At 30.8% G+C, this 22,220-nt stretch overlaps 2 protein-coding genes across 7 annotated transcripts; both read right to left on the bottom strand.

The window, feature by feature from the left end:
* Window positions 1-3,897: 3,897 nt before the first annotated feature.
* Window positions 3,898-10,126, bottom strand: LOC134714923 (toll-like receptor 4). Of its 4 annotated transcripts, none has more exons than XM_063576636.1 (2): window positions 10,043-10,126; window positions 3,898-6,691 (listed from the first exon to the last, which is right to left on the bottom strand). In XM_063576636.1, exon 2 carries the CDS (start codon window positions 6,680-6,682, stop codon window positions 4,196-4,198), a length of 2,487 nt encoding a protein of 828 aa, XP_063432706.1. In that variant the 5' UTR covers window positions 6,683-6,691; window positions 10,043-10,126; the 3' UTR covers window positions 3,898-4,195. The 4 variants fall into 4 exon arrangements, with proteins under 4 accessions (XP_063432706.1, XP_063432703.1, XP_063432704.1 ...); XM_063576633.1 differs by lacking the exon at window positions 10,043-10,126 and adding an exon at window positions 7,685-9,942; XM_063576634.1 differs by lacking the exon at window positions 10,043-10,126 and adding an exon at window positions 7,720-9,942.
* Window positions 10,127-10,230: 104 nt separating this feature from the next.
* LOC134714922 (toll-like receptor 4) lies at window positions 10,231-13,852 on the bottom strand. Of its 3 annotated transcripts, none has more exons than XM_063576630.1 (2): window positions 13,685-13,852; window positions 10,231-12,728 (listed from the first exon to the last, which is right to left on the bottom strand). In XM_063576630.1, the coding sequence occupies exon 2, from the start codon at window positions 12,717-12,719 to the stop codon at window positions 10,233-10,235; it is 2,487 nt and encodes an 828-aa protein (XP_063432700.1). In that variant the 5' UTR covers window positions 12,720-12,728; window positions 13,685-13,852; the 3' UTR covers window positions 10,231-10,232. The 3 variants fall into 3 exon arrangements, with proteins under 3 accessions (XP_063432700.1, XP_063432702.1, XP_063432701.1); XM_063576632.1 differs by having other exon boundaries at window positions 13,719-13,850; XM_063576631.1 differs by lacking the exon at window positions 13,685-13,852 and adding an exon at window positions 12,858-13,319.
* Window positions 13,853-22,220: the final 8,368 nt, after the last annotated feature.

The raw sequence follows: 22,220 nt of genomic DNA, 5'->3' as shown, positions 1-22,220 counted from the left end.
CACTTTGTGACAGGACAACAGATTTTCTTGCCCGGCTCCTCCTTCTCTCCCTCTGTTGTGACTTAAAATTTCGTCCAATGACGGAAACAATATCCGGATGCCTTTTTTCTTGTTTTTCAATAGCTCAATCTGAATAATCTTACGAATGGATGACAAATGCGAGTATGCGCTGTACATATTGGACACACAGGCATGATGATTAATTTATTATGGAAAGAAGATAAGCGACACACAAAATGAGGTCTTCTCGTTTATAAGTATAGATATGAATGCATTATATTTACATCAGAAAGAAACAATTTTCGACTATTTCACATTTTATGTAGATTATCATGTTCTTATCAGAATAAATATTTAAAATAAGAGTAATACTTTGTCACATGGCTTTAATCTGATGGATATTTCTGTATTCTGTTTGGTATTATTATTAATTTTTTTAGGAAGGGGGGGGGGGGGGGGGGTATGGTCCAGATTGTTAATGATACGCACATTGAAATTCAAATTAGGTATGTTCGTTTTTTATTGCTACATGCCAGTTTGTATGGTGTCTGTTAAGCTTCTGGACACCAATTTGGCATATCAACCTACTATGTCTGTTTAGGTTGCTCATTCTTATTTTAAGGAACTTGAAACAACACTCATTCGAACGGTCTGTTATTCTAGAAATTTATTCCACTATTTCCCCCAGAGAATTATATAATAGTTCGTGAAAAACTGGTCATTATCGTGATATACGGACTGCACACAGGACAGTGGTATTGACTAAGATAGTGATAATGACTGAGCCGAAAGCGAGGTCATTATTGCTGTCGCAGTCAATACCACTGTCCTACAGGCAGTCCATGTATCACCATAATGACCAGTTTTTCAAGAACTATTATGTTTATTTCATTTAAAAACCATGTTTTGGAAAACTCTAATAAATTCAAAACGCCTAAAGCGAACTCGTAGCAATACTGCCATTCATTTTAGTGCAACTTTTCAGTATATACATTCTTCATTAAGTTCTCTTTTATTTTACAATTAACGAAAACATATAATAAACAATTCAACAACTTGAATGTAATATTAAAAACAGGAACATGTTTTATAAAAGGTACATCTTTCTAAACAGAGAAACCACGCCCCATCGGTCATTAACAGAGAAACCACGCCCCAACAGTCATTATCAAACGGAAAGCACGCCCCAACGGTCATTATCAGACATAAACCACGCCCCACCGATGTCATGTAAAAGTTCATTAACGACCGGTTTTCTGGTCCGTTTTGTTCTGTTAATGACCGATGGATTTTATTACTGAAGATTAAAGAATGTCATGTGATCCCTTTTTATCCAATAAGAGAATCTTATTCTCACCCGATATAAAATAATGCTCTTTCCAAGTCAATGATGTGGCAGCTGTTTTTGATTCGTTCCTTCGAATGAAAAAGTGTTGATATTGTCAGTTTTAATGGAATTTCGTTTTTTAGTTTAACCCGACTAATCCATTATCCCGTTGTTATATTTTGACTCACTATCGATCACTTCATTGATCGATAAAAGACGTTGAATCATTCGAGTAACCTGGAGTTTGGGATTTTTGTAACTCTTTTTCTGACTGGTTTCCTGCATAATGTTTGAACTTAATGTAGCTTTTTTCATATATTTTTTATTTATTATTATTTCTAACGATTCATAAATGTAAGATTATTGTTTAATACTTTATTACGTCAAACAAACCTATATATAACATGTATAAACAACAGACATATATTCGTGATAAATACAAAAATAAAGGATAGTTGTAGTGACTCTTATATGCACAACTATTGAGATAAAAGGTGTTATAAAAACATCGGATATGACTCACAATGTGCACGTGGTGCGGTTTTGTAAATACTTTAAGCAGGTTCAATGACACAAAATGGGGAAAATCAAAAACTGTTTGTCTACACAGAACAGACGAGATCATCTTATTTAAAAATCCACTTTAGGTTTAACACTTACAACTTTAAAATATTATTTCCTCCTTTACTTGATACTCCAAGTGCAATACAATCTTTATTGTCACAGTTTTGACGCAGGATGTACTGATTCATTCGTTTGTTTACAACATTTCTTTCATCGTCAGTTTTTGGTTAGTAAAGTTTCTTGGAATTACTGAAGATTGTAGCATTCTGTGTGTTTTGATTGTTTCTGTCGTATGGTTCCTGTATCATTGACGAATACCCTAACCTCTATTTTTATACAATCAATAAAAGCACTTATTTCATATCGGTGGAGAATAAGATTATGTTAGTGGACCAAAAGGGGTCACATGACATGCATTATTCTTCAGTAATAAATTCCATCGATCATCAAAAGCACAAAACGGACCAGAAAACCGGTCTTTAACGAACTTTTACATGATAATGACTGGTGGGGATTGTTGGCCGTCTGATAATGACCATTGGGGCGTGGTTTCCGTCTGATAATGGCCGTTGGAGCGTGGTTTCTCTGTTTAGAGAGATGTACCTTATATAAAACATTTTCCTGTTTTTAATATTATATTAAAGTTGTTGAATGTTTTATTATATGTTTTCGATAACAATAAAATTAATAGAACTTGATTAAGTATTTATATACTAAAAAATTGCACTAAAATGAATGGCAGTATTACTACGACTGGTCTCCACTCTTTGCCATAGAAATCGTACAACTACTCGAGTTTGCTTTAGGCATTTTGAATTTATGAGAATTTTCAAAAAAATGGTTTCTCAATGAAATAATCATAATAGTTCTTGAAGAACTGGTCATTATCGTGATACATGGACTGCCCGTAGGATAGTGGTATTGACTGCGACAGCGATAATGACCTCGCTTTCGGCTCAGTCATTATCACTATCTTAGTCAATACCATTGTCCTGTGGTCAGTCCATATATCACGATAATGACCAGTTTTTCAAGAACTATTATACAATTATTGCCAATATGAATACAATAAAAGGAAAACAAACAAAAACAATGAGATATGAGGGGTGTTATTTACAACCTTAAATTACTATTCATATGTCAATGTATAAATGATAGAGCAAATTATTCAAATACACCGAATGACAAGTCCGGGTTAAAAATAAAAAGAATTTGCTTTGAAATTTTACATCAAAACGTTTAGAAACTATTTACACCAATAATGAGGTCATTTTTATAAATTTCCTGTTTACAAAACTTTGATTTTTTTCTTATCCCAGGCATAGATAGCATTAGACGTATTTGACACAAATTTTTGGAATTTTGGATCCTAAATGCTCATCAACTTTGTACTTTTTTGGCTTTTTAAATATTTTGATATGAGCGTCACTGATGAGTCTTATGAAGACGAAACGCACGACTGGCGTACAAAATTATAATCCTGGTTTCTTTGATAACTATTAGTTATGGCCAATTGCCCGTAGACAAATAGAAAGTTTGGCCATATCGAAAGTGTAAGTAATGACGTTGGAAACTGAATCAATATAATTTGAAGGATTCCTTTTTCTTTAAAGCGATCGTTGTACCTATCAGTCATATCCTTGTGATACGAAAAATTATTTTCCACAAAACCTTTCTAAACAACATTTTATTTATATGGCTATACATAATCTTTCAGGTCGTGCTATAGTTATCTAATAATGCGTCCCCTCACCCAGATCAACCAAAATCAACCTAGGACATTTCACTCATTAAATAGAAATAGGTGCTTTCTTGTGAATAAGTACGTTTGCAATAATGTACGCATTCTGTAGCCTATCTTTGAAATGTGCCCAAAGACGCAATACTTTAGATAATAAAATGGTGTTTTTCAAAGGAAAGGTGACAGTAGGCTGGCTTTCAACTTTCAATTGACGTTCTGCATCGATTCAAAGAAACCGATCTTTTCTTTCTGAGAAAAATTGAAACAAGGTTAGATAACTCTTTATTTACTGCATTTGAAACTCCTTTCATCGAAAAATAATGCTAACATATGTTAAAAGTTTCCTAAAAAAGGGTTCACATTAGAAAACTAAACAATTTTAAATCTTCTTAAATGTTGGTTTGAAAACAATTCCTACGTACACCTCTATTTATGGAGAACTTTGTGACCAAACGGAAACATTGTTTAACCCAGTGTTAGGTTTGAAAGCAATTGTAACAGCTTTAGGTTCAGTAAATCAACGTTAATTATAGGTCTCTGACATACTTAAAGTATAAGGACGTCTATGTCAAAACTTCTTTCAGTTTTTCCCAGAAAACTGTGTCTCCATATTCATCATTAGGATATTCGATGTACGATTGTGACTGCACAAGTTCTAAAACAAGTAACGGCAAACTTCTAGGTGACATTTGTTGCAAGAAAACTAGGAACAAAATATTTTCTTTGTTCCTTGAATAAATACTTTCTACTCTTGCCATGTTATATTCGAACATACACCAATATGAATCTAGATAGTTTGGAGACATTATGACGACAATTTTACGACTGTCGTGAATAGCAGAAGTTATATTTTCTGCAATATCACGTCCCGGGAGAAAATCTCTTTGATGAATGCATAATTTCAATCCAGCATCGTTCTCTAGTTTTCGAAGAAGTTGTCCATGGACAAAAGATCGATCATTACTTTCGTATGAAACGAAAGCATCATATCTGTATATCTTCCTCTCGTCAGTCTTTTGCTTAGTTTCAAAATATCGTATTTTAACCATGTAGTACATATATCGAATTCTCCACCTTTGTCTGTACACTAACCCAAAAGTCAGAATGGAAACAAACAAAACAAACAATGATATTAAGCCTATAACTAAGGACGTGTAAGAGGCACATTCTTTTTGCAAAACTTCATATAAACGCTTTGGATTATTTAAGTTTTGTTTTTTATCGGTTGATAATCTGCACGAATATAAATGCAGGTTATTAAATAGAATTTTAGTGTTTCCCATCCATTGTATAAAATCTTTTGTATCACACGTACACTTTAGAGGATTCCCACTTATATCAATGCTTAAATTTTTGTTATTCTTAAATACAGTTTCTAACTGATCCCTTGCTAATTTATCCAAATACGAAAATCGGTTGTTAGATAGACCTAAAAAATTAAGGTTCTTCATATGGTCAATCTTGAATATAAGATAATCTAACAAATTACCATCTAAGTATAAACGTCGAACTGAAACTTGTGCCTTAAAAAAATTATATGCTAATGTCGGTATTCTATTTTCTGATAGGTTAATTTCTTGGAGTTGTGGTACATGTTGTAAAACTTCACCGTTAACATCATCAGGCAGAACAAATCCTAAAAGATTATTTTGTAACCGCAGTATCTTTAAATTGGAAGTGCACTGGAAGAACACTTTTGATATATTAGAACTCATATTATCAGACAGATCCACATATGTCACATTGTCGAGGGGACACAACGGACCTATTAAAGAAAAGAACATATTTTGATGACCATCAAGATACTCGATTGAGTTTGCCGACAAATTCATTGGTGGTATTTCATATCGAATCATACATTTTCTGTAGACAAATGATTTCAGCCTGTATGGCAAAGGAACAAAATTTGATCGTATTGACAAAATGTGTTTTTCGACTTCCTCTTCCGAAAAAATACTTTCATTTCGATGCTCGCAACGTTCCTCGTGGTTTGAAGGAATATGAGATTTAAACAATTCGGAAATGTTTGCATTTTCAACTTGTAAAACGATGACATCCGAAAGATAATCGCCGTATGAAAATTCATTATCGGACATGGATATTGTACGAAGTGAACTCGGTAGATAAAGTAATGCCCCTTTCTCCATTTTTTGTATTCTATTACTATTTATTTGTAGTTCTATAAGATTTGTTCTCTTCAAGTTTCTTAAATGTGAACGTTTGATCATCGTATTCATCTCAAATGTTTTATGAATTTTAGTCAACTTTAAAATCTTGATAGAGGTGTATGGCAAATCTTTGGTTACATTTTCAACCCCTGAAAATTTAAGGCAAGTATTATAAGATAAGTCTAATATTGAAAGATTCCTCATCAATTGAAAAGTTCCCTTGTAGATCCGATTGATTTTACACGCGGAAAGGTTTAGATCCTCTATGTTAGGAATAAAGTTAAACACATCCTCGGTCAATGTTCTAGCCTCACATCTACCAGACATACCTGATAGGTCAAGACTTTTTAAATGCAAAAGTCTAAATGATAAATTGTTACTATCCTTTAGTATGAAGTCCATTCTTAATGTTTTAAGAAACAGAAGAGATTGCAGAGTTGAAACATTGATTCTAGTGTGTTTCATGTCTAAATATGCCAAAGACTGTAAATAGAAAAATGTGTTAGTTTCTACACTGTCTATTGCATTTTGGCTTACAATCAGCTTAGACAATTTTCGCAATCCATAAAAAGAGTACTTTGATAATGTTTTAATTTTGTTGTGTGACAGATTTAATTCCTTCAGATTGCCATTATTACTAAAATGTCTGTTTTGTATTTTTTGTATACGATTATAGCTTAAATCGATGCTGTGTATGTTATCCTTGAAGACTGGAATGGCATGCAACGTTGAATGGGAACATACAGCGTTGTAGTATGGGGTCGGTAAAAATGAGAAACAACGACATTTTGTTGAAAAGTAACATTTCCTTCCTCTTGCAGCATCTGTATTGACATGGCCGACAGTTAGGTATACAAACATCAGATTGATTATGAGGAACATTATTTAAATCTACAAAATATAATTCAAATACTCCAGTACAACTTATCTTAACGTGAATAAAAAGTAAAACCGTACTATAAATTTTAATGAAACAAACAAATATATATAAATAAATGAATAGTATGCATCGTATATCTTACGTCCAAAGTGTGCAAGTGTATCAGTGTCTAATGTCATGGCTGAATGCAATAAATCTCATGTCTCAAAACACTTTAGTTATTGTCTTTTGTCTTATGTAAATCATGTGAATGGTCTGAGGTTAGAAAACACTTTAGTCGGTACAGTATGATGTTATAACCTAATTATATAGGTCTCATGTCAGACACCACTTTTGCTTAAGTTGGTTTGGTAAAAAGAATTGATAAGTAATTGATAATGATATTTCACACCATCCATTAATGAATAAATATTCTTCTCTGATATTTAGGTCCATGAGTGAAAATCGTATCCTGGGACCATGTCAAATAACATATCATAGAAAATGTCCTCAGATATGACTTCGGATTAAGGATGGTGTAGGACCTATCTAAAATATGCCTTTTGAATCTATCTTTGAACAGTCTTGACAATATTTGTCCAAACACCATCCTTACACATTTATTTAATTTATAAAAAAATATGAAGATATGCAAAGAATGATGCTAGTATGGATAGAATTTTAAAGCTTTGAAAAAAGGAAAGTGTTTACTCTATTTTTTTTAAATTTGTTTGCAAAAATCTCTATTTTTTGTAGTATAAGGTATGATTAACAAAATTATTACAAAATTCAGGATTCTTAGATGATAATGAGGTAGGTCTGGATAAACAGCAAAACCACCATGCGTAATCTACTTCTGCTGGCCTGATATAGACTTCATTTTAATAAGACGTATAAAAATACGTATTTTGTTTATTTTTTGTACATTTTTCTGTGCTAACATTAATTTTGTAAGTTGAAATAGTAGCATCATTATTATTATGATTATTGTTATTATCATTGAAAATTATCTTAAGATAACTTACTTTAAGAAGAATATTCTGTAAAAAAAAACATTTACCTCGTTCTCCGCTCGACAAATTACATAACATTAAATCCGATTAATGACAATGGGGGATTGTACGCAAAAAGAAAATTTCAATTTTGAAGATGCTCTTTCCTTGCCGGAACACTTTGAGCACTTGCGATATTTATTTTTAGTAAATAGGTTTTCTAAAAGTCTTAATACATTGTTACTCGTGTCCTCGTTCATTTCCGATTGATCTTGGTTTTTCAATCAAACTATTTAAAATACAATAATGGTGAATCTTCTTTTGTTACCACACTCTCAATCTATTCTAATTTTAAGTTACAGGATTCGATTGGGAATCAATTATAGAATTGAATTAACGTTGTTGCTTTCATTTCAACAAACATTATATTTTAAAGGAATAAAATAAGCAACACATATTTTCTTTTAATGAATGATACATACCGGAAAAGCATTTCGAGAGTTAGTATAGCTAGTATGACTACATTATACCAATCACTTCGGCTTTAATTAATGAAATATATTTATATGCTGAATATAGTAAATTAAATATGTTTGGGTTAAGATATTTGTCAAATTATTTTGAAATAAAAAATCTCATTCGAATAACTAACTATGAGGTGATGTAACCAATAAGGACCGAAAATATAGCAAAGTGTTTGAGCTATGCTTGAGGGATATGAAAATAAACAATACACATGTCTTATAGTTATTAACTTCGTCACTTGATCTTTGCTAAAGAGTTGTTTTCGTTTTTATATGTAGATTTATTTCAACTAGGTTCCCTCTTTCGGGATACATGGTTGTTATATAAATATATCTTACGGCATTTTGATTTATCTCTTGTTTTTTTTATAAATAATATACATTTGATACGGAAGTAAAGTTACGATTATTTCCTTTTTATAAAGATTATTATGTTTAACCTACAAAATATATCGTATACGCTTTTTATCTTATATAATTATTTGGGGTTTTTTTTCTTTCTTTTATTGAGTAACTTTAATTCTAGAATTATTCTAAAAAGTAAAATCACAAAAATCGAACTTAGAGGAAAATCAATTCGTAAAGTCCATAATCACATGGCAAAATCAAATAACAAAACGCATCAAAAACGAATGGACCAAAAACTGTCATATTCCTGACTTGATACAGGCATTTTCAAATGTAGAAAATGGTGGATTAAACCTGGTTTTATAGCGCTAACCCTCTCACTTTGATGACATTTCCTCCTTTACCTAATAGATACTCTAAGTGCAATACAATCTTCATTGTCACAGTTTTGACGCAGGATGTAGTGATTCATTCGTTTGTCTACAATATTTCTTTTAACGTCAGATTTTCATTAGTTAATAATTTATTGGAATTACTGAAGATTGTAGCACTCTATGTGTTTTGATTGTTTCTGTCGTATGGTTCCTGTATCATTGCCGAATACCCATAACCTCTATTTTTATACAATCAATATGAATCAATAAGAACACTTACTGCCATTATTAATACAATACATGGAGAGAACAAATAATGAGATTTGAGGGGTGTTATTTACAAATTTAAATTATTATTCATATGTCAAGGTATACGTAAAAAAGATAAAGCAAATTAGTGAAAATACACCGAATGACAAGTCAGGGTTAAGAAAAAAGAATTTGTTTTTAAATTTTACATCAAATCGTTTAGAAACTTTTAAACAAATAAAATGTTTGATGATATCGAAGGTGTTGGAAATTAGGTTGGAAACTGAATAAATATAATTGAAAGGTGTTTTTTTTTAAAGCGATCGTAGTACCTATCATGTAATAATGTCAATCTTCTTGTCACAAATTCATATCCTCGTGATACGACCAATCATTTATCAAAACCTTTCTAAACTACATTTTAGTTATAGGTCTATACATGATCTTTCAGTTGGTGATATCATTTTCTGATAATGCGCCCCCCCCCCACCCCAGATCAACCCAAAATCAACCAAGGGCATTTCACACATTAAATCGAAATAGGTGCTTTCTTGTGAATAAGTAAGTTTGCCATAATTTACGCATTCTGTAGCCTTATTTTGAAATGTGACTAGAGAACGCCATATTATATATAATAAAATTGTGTTTTTCAATGGAAATGTGACAGTAGGCTGGCATTGGAAATTCTGAAATCATTGTTCCAACTTTCAATTGAGATTCTGCATCGATTTAAAGAAACTGATCTTTTCTTTACTGTAAAAAAGGTTTACAAATTCAAACTGAGGGAAACGCATCAACAAAATAGAAACACAACACTAAAATGTAGCACACACAGCTAACATATGTTAAAAGTTTCCTAAATAATAATAAAAAAAGGTTCACATTAGAAAACAAACCTCTTTTAAATCTTATTGAATGTTAGTTTGGAAACAATTCCTACGTATACCTATATTTATGAAGAACATTGTGACCAAACGGATTTTTTCCGCTAACCCAGTGTTAGGTTTGAAAGTAATTGTGACAGCTTTAGTTTCAGTAAATCAACGTTAATCATAGGTCTCTGACATACTTAAAGTATAAGGACGTCTATGTCAAAACTTCTTTCAGTTTTTCCCAGAAAACTGTGTCTCCATATTCATCATTAGGGTATTCTATGTACGATTGTGACTGCACAAGTTCTAAAACAAGTAACGGCAAACTTCTAGGTGACATTTGTTGCAAGAAAACTAGGAACAAAATATTTTCTTTGTTCCTTGAATAAATACTTTCTACTCTTGCCATGTTATATTCGAACATACACCAATATGAATCTAGATAGTTTGGAGACATTATGACGACAATTTTACGACTGTCGTGAATAGCAGAAGTTATATTTTCTGCAATATCACGTCCCGGGAGAAAATCTCTTTGATGAATGCATAATTTCAATCCAGCGTCGTTCTCTAGTTTTCGAAGAAGTTGTCCATGGACAAAAGATCGATTATTACTTTCGTATGAAACAAAAGCATCATATCTGTATATCTTCCTCTCGCGAGTCTTTTGCTTAGTTTCAAAATATCGTATTTTAACCATGTAGTACATATATCGAATTCTCCACCTATGTCTGTACACTAACCCAAAAGTCAGAATGGAAGCAAACAAAACAACCAATGATATTAAGCCTATAACTAAGGACGTGTAAGAGGCACATTCTTTTTGCAAAACTTCATATAAACGCTTTGGATTATTTAAGTTTTGTTTTTTATCGGTAGATAATCTGCACGAATAGAAATGCAGGTTATTAAATAGAATCTTAGTGTTTCCCATCCATTGTATAAAATCTTTGGTATCACACGTACACTTTAGAGGATTCCCACTTATATCAATGCTTAAATTTTTGTTATTCTTAAATACAGTTTCTAACTGATCCCTTGCTATTTTATCCAAATACGAAAATCGGTTGTTAGATAGACCTAAAAAATTAAGGTTCTTCATATGGTCAATCTTGAATATAAGATAATCTAACAAATTACCATCTAAGTATAAACGTCGAACTGAAACTTGTGCCTTAAAAAAATTATATGCTAATGTCGGTATTCTATTTTCTGATAGGTTAATTTCTTGGAGTTGTGGTACATGTTGTAATACTTCACCGTTAACATCATTAGGCAGAACAAATCCTAAAAGATTATTTTGTAACCGCAGTATTTTTAAATTGGAAGTGCACTGGAAGAACACTTTTGATATATTAGAACTCATATTATCAGACAGATCCAGATATGTCACATTGTCGAGGGGACACAACGGACCTATTAAAGAGAAGAACATATTTTGATGACCATCAAGATACTCGATCGAGTTTGCCGACAAATTCATTGGTGGTATTTCGTATCGAATCAAACATTTTCTGTAGACAAATGATTTCAGCCTGTGTGGCAAAGGAACAAAATTTGATCGTATTGACGAAATGTGTTTTTCGACTTCCTCTTCCAAAAAAATACTTTCATTTCGATGCTCGCAACGTTCCTCGTGGTTTGAAGGAATATGAGATTTAAACAATTCGGAAATGTTTGCATGTTCAACTGGTACAACCATAATCTCTGAAAGATAATCGCCATAAGAAAATTCATTATCGGACATGGATATAATACGAATTGAACTCGGTAGATAAAGTAATGCCCCTTTTTGCACTTTCTGTATCCTATTACTATTAATGTGTATTTCTGTAAGATTCGTTTTCTTCAAGTGTCGAAAATGTGAACGTTTGATCATCGTATTCATCTCAAATGTTTTATGAATTTTAGTCAACTTTAAAATCTTGATAGAGGTGTATGGCAAATCTTTGGTTACATTTTCAACCCCTGAAAATTTAAGGCAAGTATTATAAGATAAGTCTAATATTGAAAGATTCCTCATCAATTGAAAAGTTCCCTTATAGATCCAATTGATTTTACACGCGGAAAGCTTAAGATCCTCTATGTTAGGAATAAAGTTAAACACATCCTCGGTCAATGTTCTAGCTTCACATCTACCAGACATACCTGATAGGTCAAGACTTTTTAAATGCAAAAGTCTAAATGATAAATTGTTACTATCCTTTAGTATGAAGTCCATTCTTAATGTTTTAAGAAACAGAAGAGATTGCAGAGTTGAAACATTGATTCTAGTGTGTTTCATGTCTAAATATGCCAAAGACTGTAAATAGAAAAATGTGTTAGTTTCTACACTGTCTATTGCATTTTGGCTTACAATCAGCTTAGACAATTTTCGCAATCCATAAAAAGAGTACTTTGATAATGTTTTAATCTTGTTGTGTGACAGATTTAATTCCTTCAGATTGCCATTATTACTAAAATGTCTGTTTTGTATTTTTTGTATACGATTATAGCTTAAATCGATGCTGTGTATGTTATCCTTGAAGACTGGAATGGCATTCAACGTTGAATGGGAACATACAGCGTTGTAGTATGGGGTCGGTAAAAATGAGAAACAACGACATTTTGTTGAAAAGTAACATTTCCTTCCTCTTGCAGCATCTGTATTGACATGGCCGACAGTTAGGTATACAAACATCAGATTGATTATGAGGAACATTATTTAAATCTACAAAATATAATTCAAATACTCCAGTACAATTTATCATAAGGTGAATAAAAAGTAAAACCGTACTATAAATTTTAATGAAACAAACAAATATATATATAAATAAATAGTATGCATCGTATATCTTACGTCCAAAGTGTGCAAGTGTATCGGTGTCTAATGTCATGGCTGAATGCAATAAATCTCATGTCTCAAAACACTTTAGTTATTGTCTTATGTCTTATGTAAATCATGTGAATGGTCTGAGGTTAGAATACTCTTTAGTCGGTACAGTATGATGTTATAACCTAATTATATAGGTCTCATGTCAGACACCACTTTCGCTTAAGTTGGTTTGGTAAAAAGAATTGATAAGAAATTGATAATGATAACTCACACCATCCATTACTGAATAAATATTCTTCTCTGAAATTTAGGTCCATGAGTGAAAATCGTATCCTGGGACCATGTCAAATAACATATCATAGAAAATGTCCTCAGATGTGTCTTCGGATTAAGGATGGGTGTAGAACCTATCTAAAATATGCCTTTTGAAGCTATCTTTGAACAGTCTTAACAATATTTGTCCAAACACCATCCTTACACATTTATTTAATTTATAAAAAAAGAATTTTTAAGCTTTGAAAAAGGGAAAGTGTTTACTCTATTTTTATGAAATTTGTTTGCAAAAATCTCTATTTTATGTAGTATAAGGTTTAATTAACTAAATTATTACAAAATTCAGGATTCTTAGATGATAATGAGGAAGGTCTGGATAAACAGCAAAAGTACCATGTGTAATCTACTTCTGCTGGCCTGATATATACCTAATTTCAATAAGACGTATAAAAATACGTATTTTGTTTATTTTTTGTACATTTTACTGTGCTAACATTAATTTTGTAAGTTTAAATAGTAGCATCATTATTATTATGATTATTGTTATTATCATTGAAAATTATCTAAAGATAACTTACTTTAAGAAGAATATTCTGTAAAAAACACATTTACCTCGTGCAACGCTCGACAAATTACATAACATTAAATTCGATTAATGACGCAAAAAGAAAAATTCAATTTTGAAGATGCTCTTTCCTTGCCGGAACACTTTGAGCACTTGCAGTATTTATTTTCAGTGAATAGGATTTCTAAAAGTCTTGATACATTGTTACTCGTGTCCTCGTTCATTTCAGATTGATCTTGGTTTTTTAAAATCAAAATATTTAAAATACAATTATTGTGAATCTTCTTTTGGTACCACACTCTCACTCTATTCTAATTTTAATTTAAAGGATATGATTGGGAATCAATTATAGAATAGAATTAACGTTGTTGCTTTCATTCCAATAGACTTTATATTTTAAAGGAATATAATAAGCAACACATATTTTGTTTTACTGAATGTTACAATACCGGAAAAATATTTCGAGAGTTAGTATAGTTAGAATGACTATCTTTGGGTTATTATATTTGTCAAATTATTTTGAAATCAAAAACCTCATTCGAATATTTAACTATGAGCTGATGTAACCAATAAGGACCGAAAATATAGCAAAGTATTTGGGCTATGCCTGAGGGATATGAAAATAAACAATTCATATGACCTATTGTTATTTACTTCGTCATTTGATCTCTGCTAAAGAGTTGTCTTCGTGTTTATATGTAGATTTATTTCACCTGGATTCCATGTTTAGGGATACACATAACTGTTGCCGTGGTTGTCGCAACACAAAAATATGTACACCATTAAATTTGCTCTCGACCAATCATATTGACGTATTAAAATTTTCCAGAATATGCAAATCATATAAGAATTATATAAATATATCTTACGGCATTCTGATTCATTTGGGGTTTTGTTTATAAATAATATATATTTGATACGGAAGGAAACGACTATTTCTTATTTATAAAGATTATTATGTTTTATTAAGAACCTACCAAATATATCGTATACGCTTTTTATCTTACATAATTATTTTGGGTCTCTTTTCGTCCTTTTATGGAGTAGCTGAAATTCTTGAATTATTCTAAAAGAGACACATCTGTGATAGCCTCATTTTTCTTACGTATCTTTAATGGAAAATAAATAATGGCACAATAAACTGTATCATATGACAAAAACACATTTATATATGTGAAATAACTAATAACCATGAACTTCATGATTTATTTACATTTAAACAATATCTAATTGATTTGTATGTATAATTATGAAAACATGTATTTTTTTCAATACTAAATAGTTAAATAATATAAATTCCTAACTCAGAGGAAAATACAAAACGGAAAATTTTAATTATAGTAGGAGGAGGTAATGGGGTAGGCAAACAAAAGCATTGGACAAGTCCATTAAAATAGCTGCTAAGTATTTATTCTGATCGGAAGCTGTTTCCAATCTTCAATCATTTATTGAAAAACGCTATTTGACATCCGTAGCCTTTTCGAAAAAGCTCACAGAAAAATGTTGAATAAATAAAGTTAAAATATCTATGTACTATACAAATCTTTGACCTTGATTGAGTTAATTGCATTTTGTTTCTTTCTAACCATATCTTCTGACAACTTGAAAACTGTTATCCGCCTCATTCCACATCGTTATTAAGTTCTTCACTAAACAAAACAGAAAAATGCGTTTGCTACCAATCAATGCAAATGAACTATTATTATATATCACTTCCGTGGGAAAAATATTTTTAACCGATCTATAAACATGATGAATACGTAGACATCATCAAGCGCAAATAGCATTCCTTATCGCTTGTTTTAAATTCATTTCTTCTGCATACGGAAGAGTATCTTAAGAACGGTTGCAATCTTAAAGAACGATAACTCTGCATGGATGATTAAACTTTTTTTGCGGGAAAATACGAATGCCTACCTTAATCCATTTTTTTTAGAAAAATCGAATTATTACGGAAGAGTGACGTGTCCACCATACACTTGCACTGCACTATTATTAATATAGTAGAATAGAATGATATACAAATACATGAAAATTATATATACATGTAACTGTAATATACAAGTATTTTTTTTTTAATATTAAACATATTTTATTAACAATTACCTGTTACAGCAACCCTCAGTTGCCCAGGGAAGCAACTAAGGGGGCCCCAATTTTTACAGTCTCATTTGTCGGGGGAAAAGCAAATGAGAATAAAACTCCCACCATAAATTATTACTGTAACATCAACCTTTATAAATATTATCTATCCTTGTACAAATGACATTATGTACATGTACCTGCAATCATTATCGATCTATATATCTATACCTCTCACCATATATAATTATTTGAATAAAGTATGTTTTTTATCTTTATTTATTTCTCACAAAGGCTACCTGTATTTATTAAGCAGTTTGCATTTTATCGTATATCAAGTCTTTTATTATGTTAATTTCAATTACATTAAATTTCTGGTCGAGTGATCATTACCACATGCGATTTGTTATAGGGATGTGTAGTTCATTCATAAAAAAAAATGGATTAATGATTTTGATTCCCAATAAGGATTTATTTCAAAGATATGGTGAGTAAATATTTGTTTATAATATGAACCTGTTGATACAACATGTCTTGTTACAATTATTAATATAATATATAACAATAAACCAGAGGATACTGATCACTACAATATAAACACCTGGAAAAAAGCATTGAAAACAATGTAAAATGACATGATTGTAGAAAGTGTATAATTTGCGTTTTACCAAATACTTTAAATTCGTTGATGGTTTCAAATTAAATTTGTTTTGTGTTATTAACTTTCATTATTGACAAAATTTAAAGTAGAGAGACTCATCATTAGAGCTGTACTGAAAAAGTTATTCACGTTTTGTTTTGTCTTATATACCGACATTCTATAAAAATAATGTTAACAGCAAACTAAACATCTAATACATAAAACGTGTGTTAAAATATGCATTTCAAACAGTTCGGAATGAGTTGAATTCATAAAAAATCTGTATTTATTGCAGAACTAATATTGTGGAAAAATAAGTCCTGCAAAATTTGTATTTTTGTGAAAAGCGCGAAAAACTATTTCCGTGCAGCTGTTATGTCCTATCCAGGTAGTATTAATATTGGAGAATTATCGCCCTTTAACCAAGGTCTAGTGGTGAATAGCTCTGATGAAAAAATCATAAAAAGTGTATATTTATAGAAGAGTAAGTCATTAAAATAATGTCTAACAATCAAACAATGATACCAGAATAACAAAATGAAAGCAACAAGCAAGATTTAGATGGTAAACAACCAGAAATTGACAAATCTCCGTCCGGTGGTAGCGAAAATATTTCGGCGCCATCTTTCTCCAATGTTGTCAAACATCATAGTGCAAATTATCAGGCCTACAGTGATCCTGAACCAAAGCTTACAGGAGTCAAACCTAGTATCTTCATTAAAGAATCAGACTTCTTTGGCAACAAATCTCAACCAAAAGAACTTTGGATAACACATGTTGAAATCTACAAAGCACTTGAAGACAAGATCAAACCGCAGTTTGTAAGTGGCATACAAAGAATAAAACAAATGTGGAGAATATATGTAGACACTGAGGAAGACAGAATGCTGTTGCTAACAAAAGGTATCACCCTAAGAAACAAGACGATACCCCTGCATTCTCAGAACCCATACTATCAAAAGGATGAGTGGTTAACAACAACAATAAGAGTTAAAAACATCCCACTTTCAGCAGATGACGGTCAAATTGACAGAGAATTAAGACAAAAAAACATAGATGTCATCAGTATAAACAGACAAAGACTCAGGGTTGACAACTTGGTTAACCACTGATGGACAGGTGACAGAATAGTGTTATGCAAAAAGTTTGACAAACCACTGTCAAGGTTTCTTACAATAGGTAAATATACAGCAAGAGTATATCACTTTGGTCAATTGAAAGATACAGACATGTTCTTATGCAACAAATGCCAACTGAAAGGACATAATATACATAACTGTCCAAATGAATGGAAATGCAGATTATGCAATGAATATGGCCATAAAATGCTTGAATTCCCTACCTTTATAAAAAAGAACAGTGGAAAACAATCTGAAACAGAAGGAGAAGAGCAACAGGAAACAACAATAGCTATAGATGAAGTAAACGCAAAGTATGAAAAAAGTCAACAAAATGAAACTCACATAGAAAATGACATAATAGAGGCAACTGATGAACAATCTGAATTAACAGAAGGAGAGGAGGAAGACATTCTGGCAGATTCTATGTCACTGAACAAAGAAACAACTCCAGGAAACAACAAAAAAGAAAGAAAGAAAGCAAGAAAAACTGCTAACAAGTCTGCAAAAAAGGAAGGAAAAAAGTGTGACTCCTTTGAACAACAGGCATCAAAATCAGCAGAAGCAAATATAAATTCTTCATCAACTCAACCTGACATTTCGAAAGAAATGGCCTAAGAAAATGAAATGTTTGATAACTATTTCAAATTGGCACATTATGTTTAGAAATGTATAGGGTCAAGAAATATAAATGAAATACATCAAGATTTTTATCTAATGACGTCACAATTACGTCATAATATGTACTGTTTTTTACAAAAACGATGAAAAATACAGAATTTATGCAGTTTTCTGACTTTATTTCCGTTGTGGAAACATCCTGCGCAGCCAAGAAACAACAAAATAATTTGACAAAAGCTTTATTATAACTATTGGCATTATCTTACCAAATATAAAGTTGTTTCTTGGGTGCGCACATACTTTTTCAGTCTAAAATAGACTTATAATTTGATGAAAAACAAGGAAAATCATGAAATTTAACAAATTATGCAAATTAGGTTATGATTTGTTGCCATGGTAACTTGTTCGATGTCAAATTTGTTTTGTTTTTCTTAGTACCTTATACCTTAGACAAGTTTTCAGTAATTTAAGAATATGTATAATAACTTTAAAATTTGTAGTAATTTTTGGGCCAAATAACGGCCTTATTGCCCCTACTCCTTTTTAACCCCCAACAATAAAACTAAAACAGTAAAGGAAAGAACCCCACCCACTCCCAATGAACCAGATGGGAAAGACAATCCGTACATCTATAAATTATAAAACTTTTTATATATAACAAAAAAAAAACCAAAAAAAAACATGTATGTTTATTTGTCTTGTCTATTGTATCTATGTTTGTGTGTATCAAGTAATTATATAAAGATAATTGAATGGAACAAAGATTTAAAAACAAATGTTACAAAAGTAGATATGAAAAAAAGAAAAGTTTCAAAATTGTATTATAACATATATCTTCATGTTAATGTTACTTTTGACAGGAGTATCTTTGATAATACCAAAAACAAACTAGAGGCTCTAAAGAGCCTGTGTCGCTCACCTTGGTCTATGTGAATATAAAACAAAGGACGCAGATGGATTCATGACAAAATTGTGTTTTGGTGATGGTGATTTGTTTGTACTGAACATTCTTGCTGCTTACAATTATCTCTGTCTATAATGAACTTGGCCCAGTAGTTTCAGTGGAAAATGCATGTTATTAAAAATTTACAAATTTTATGAAATTTGTTAAAAATTGATTTCAAAGGACAATAAGTCCTAAAGTGATCAATTGACCATTTTGGTCATGATGACTTATTTTTAGGTCTTACTTTGCTGAACATTATTGCTGTTTACAGTTTATCTCTATCTATAATAATATTCAAGATAATACCAAAAAACGGCAAAATTTCTTTAAAATTACAAATTCAGGGGTAAAAATTCAAAAAAATATTCAGATAAAAACAATTATATTAGAAAAGTTTAACTATATGAGTTCTATTTAAAACCTTTTAGGATTAGATCTTCTATCTATAGTAGACGTACTCAAAAATATCAAATCAAAAGAAAAGATTTACCTATCATAACATCTCTTCTTAGAACATCTCAACACCATAAATCATATAAAGAAACTGAAAATAAAAAAAAAGGAAAATATTAAGAAAAAAAAATAAACACTGTCAAAATGTTACGAAAAACAAAACATCAAAAACAAGCAGTACTTTACTAGAGTTCCATATATTTGACATCATTTACACATTACTAAGTGAGAAAACTAGAAACAGATTATTATTTTTTCATTGTCAAACCCATACATTTGTTTTAGTTTGTAAACAGCAAAACATGTGTCATTTTGTAATTTTAGTTATTATAGTTCTGTATACATTGTGTATTATATATTTCAAGTATGTAGTAATTGTGTATGAGTATGTATGGCACGCCTGAACCACTTTTATTAATTAATCTTCGATTATTTCAGATAAACTAGGTTTATCTGAGATAATCCCGGTTTATCTCAGATAAGCTAAGATTATCTCAGCTTAATTCAAATTTGAAAAAATCCTAGTTTATCTCAGAAAATACATAGAATTCATTATCTGGAGCAAATATTATTTTAAAATATTAAGCAAATCTAGGTTTATCTGAACGATTTTCAGATAATCCTAATTTATCTCCAGATAATTTATTATCTGAATTTCAGATAATTCATTATCTCATTTTCCAGATAATTAAGGTTTATTTCGGATTCTAAATATACAAAAGAACAATGTAACGAGTGTTATAATTGGACGAAAATCGTTTGCCAGATTTTATATAAAAAATACCATCCTTTTTTAGAAGAGGGGCGACATTCTGCACACGGCACGCAATTATCACACTACTCATGGTGTGGACATCACCGTTATTGACACCTGGACAAGCGAATTTTGCTGAATCAATTAAAAAAACAGTAAAATACAGAAGGGCTGATTATATACAATATACATTATATACTTTGAACATAATTATTAAACAAATTTGTTAGCTCTCTCTTTGACGCTAACTGACTGTTTAATACTGACGACTAATTTCGACATCGCCGATAATAATTGAACTCTTATATTTTAATTTATTCAGTCGGTTTTAATCTTTTAATCATGACAACGGTTTTGTAACATATTTAATTTTAACTTTTGCATTATTTCGTCATGTGTCGGTACACAAAATAGAGATTACACTAGAAAGAAGAAAATCAAGTATTCCAATACACAAATAATGCACGAATCAATTATGGAAAAAAAACAATTATTTCATCATGGTTATTGATAAGACATATTTTTCATTTTGATTTCAAAATAATTAAATACATAAGTCAGAGTTTAAATGCCTCATCAGGAACTCCAGTGGTAATTTATTATTATCATTATTATTTTTTTAATTAATTGGCTAGCACAAAACGTTTCCATAATGACTACAAAAGTTCTAGTTAATTCTGATTTAAAGGGCATTGATATGATTGTTAGTTAAATAGGAATACATTTTCTTGAATGTCAATTCCATTGAAATAAAAAGATGTTTGTAACATATTACCACAGGTCTTGTTTAGAACCAATTTTCCAGACAAAATAGTTTATAGGTTGACACTTGATCTATAAACAAGCTTTTTTAAGTAGCAACAAAATATTTTTGTTGAATATAGTCATGAGGGTTGCAAAAGGGATACCTTTATGGTGAACAACGGTAAAAATTCTTAACAAATGACTGTTTTTTACCTATAACTTCCAATTTCTTCCATAAAAAATGTTAACGATAATTATTTTAGACCTCTTACGATTCACGATAAGGTTATTTGGACGAAGCACAGCAACTTTAAACCAATTTGAATAAAACTTAAGCTGAAAATTACTGTTAAAGGGCATTTCTACCCTAATTGTAATCATGGTTATATAAGTTCTTAAAATTGTTTTTTCACAAAATGTCTTTATATTAGTCTTAATTTTTTTTCATTCTTTCCAGGTGACCTTCAATCCAAGGCAGCACCTAGTAAAAGAACAAGATATTGACTTTGCAAGTTCCCTAGCAGCAGACAGGGAAAAGGTTTGTAATACAAGATTAAACATTTGATTTCAAATTAAGGAAATATAAAATTTTATTCATCTGAGTTCAATATAGTTGTTTCTTCTATTTGACATTTCATTCTAAAACAAAATATTAGCCACAGGGTTAGGTACTAACTGAAGAAATGTATAATTTCCTTTGCTATGTATAAACAAATGTTTTAATGTATCCTGATCAATATATCCGGTTGAATTCAAAAGGTTTTATTATTGATTTTGTAAGACACACTAGGTTGTGTTTTATTCAATTTAGTTATTTATTTTTAGTGTTTATTTTTAGTTTAAAAGTTTCATATTAAATTTAGAATAATATGTAGTTTCTATTTGCAAAATTAACGAAATAATTTGGTAAAAAAACAATTACGTCTCATTGACAAATATGTGCTACACGTGAAAAGTTTGTAAAAACCAGTATATAAAGGTCATGTTATTGAAGAAAGGAAACATCTTACTAAAGTTTATTAAGATTCACAATTTGTACTTTGGGACACTTGAAAAAGAAAACAGTGACCTTCTTATACAGATTTATTCTGTGAAACCTTTGTAACTAGTTTGAATGTATTTTAGAGAATATTCTATTATTATCTTGTTTTAGAGTCGTTTACATCGAAACCTTTTTTTACAATATTACAT

The sequence above is a fragment of the Mytilus trossulus genome, chromosome 4 (genome assembly GCF_036588685.1).
Source record: "Mytilus trossulus isolate FHL-02 chromosome 4, PNRI_Mtr1.1.1.hap1, whole genome shotgun sequence".
Taxonomy (NCBI): Eukaryota; Metazoa; Mollusca; class Bivalvia; order Mytilida; family Mytilidae; genus Mytilus; species Mytilus trossulus.
Note: the sequence above shows the minus strand (reverse complement) of the source record. Positions and strands in the feature narration are given on the sequence as shown.

Coding starts and splice junctions, on each gene's coding strand:
- LOC134714923 (XM_063576636.1), bottom strand. CDS start 6,682: ATGTTCCTCATAATCAATCTGATGTTTGTATACCTAACTGTCGGCCAT.
- LOC134714922 (XM_063576630.1), bottom strand. CDS start 12,719: ATGTTCCTCATAATCAATCTGATGTTTGTATACCTAACTGTCGGCCAT.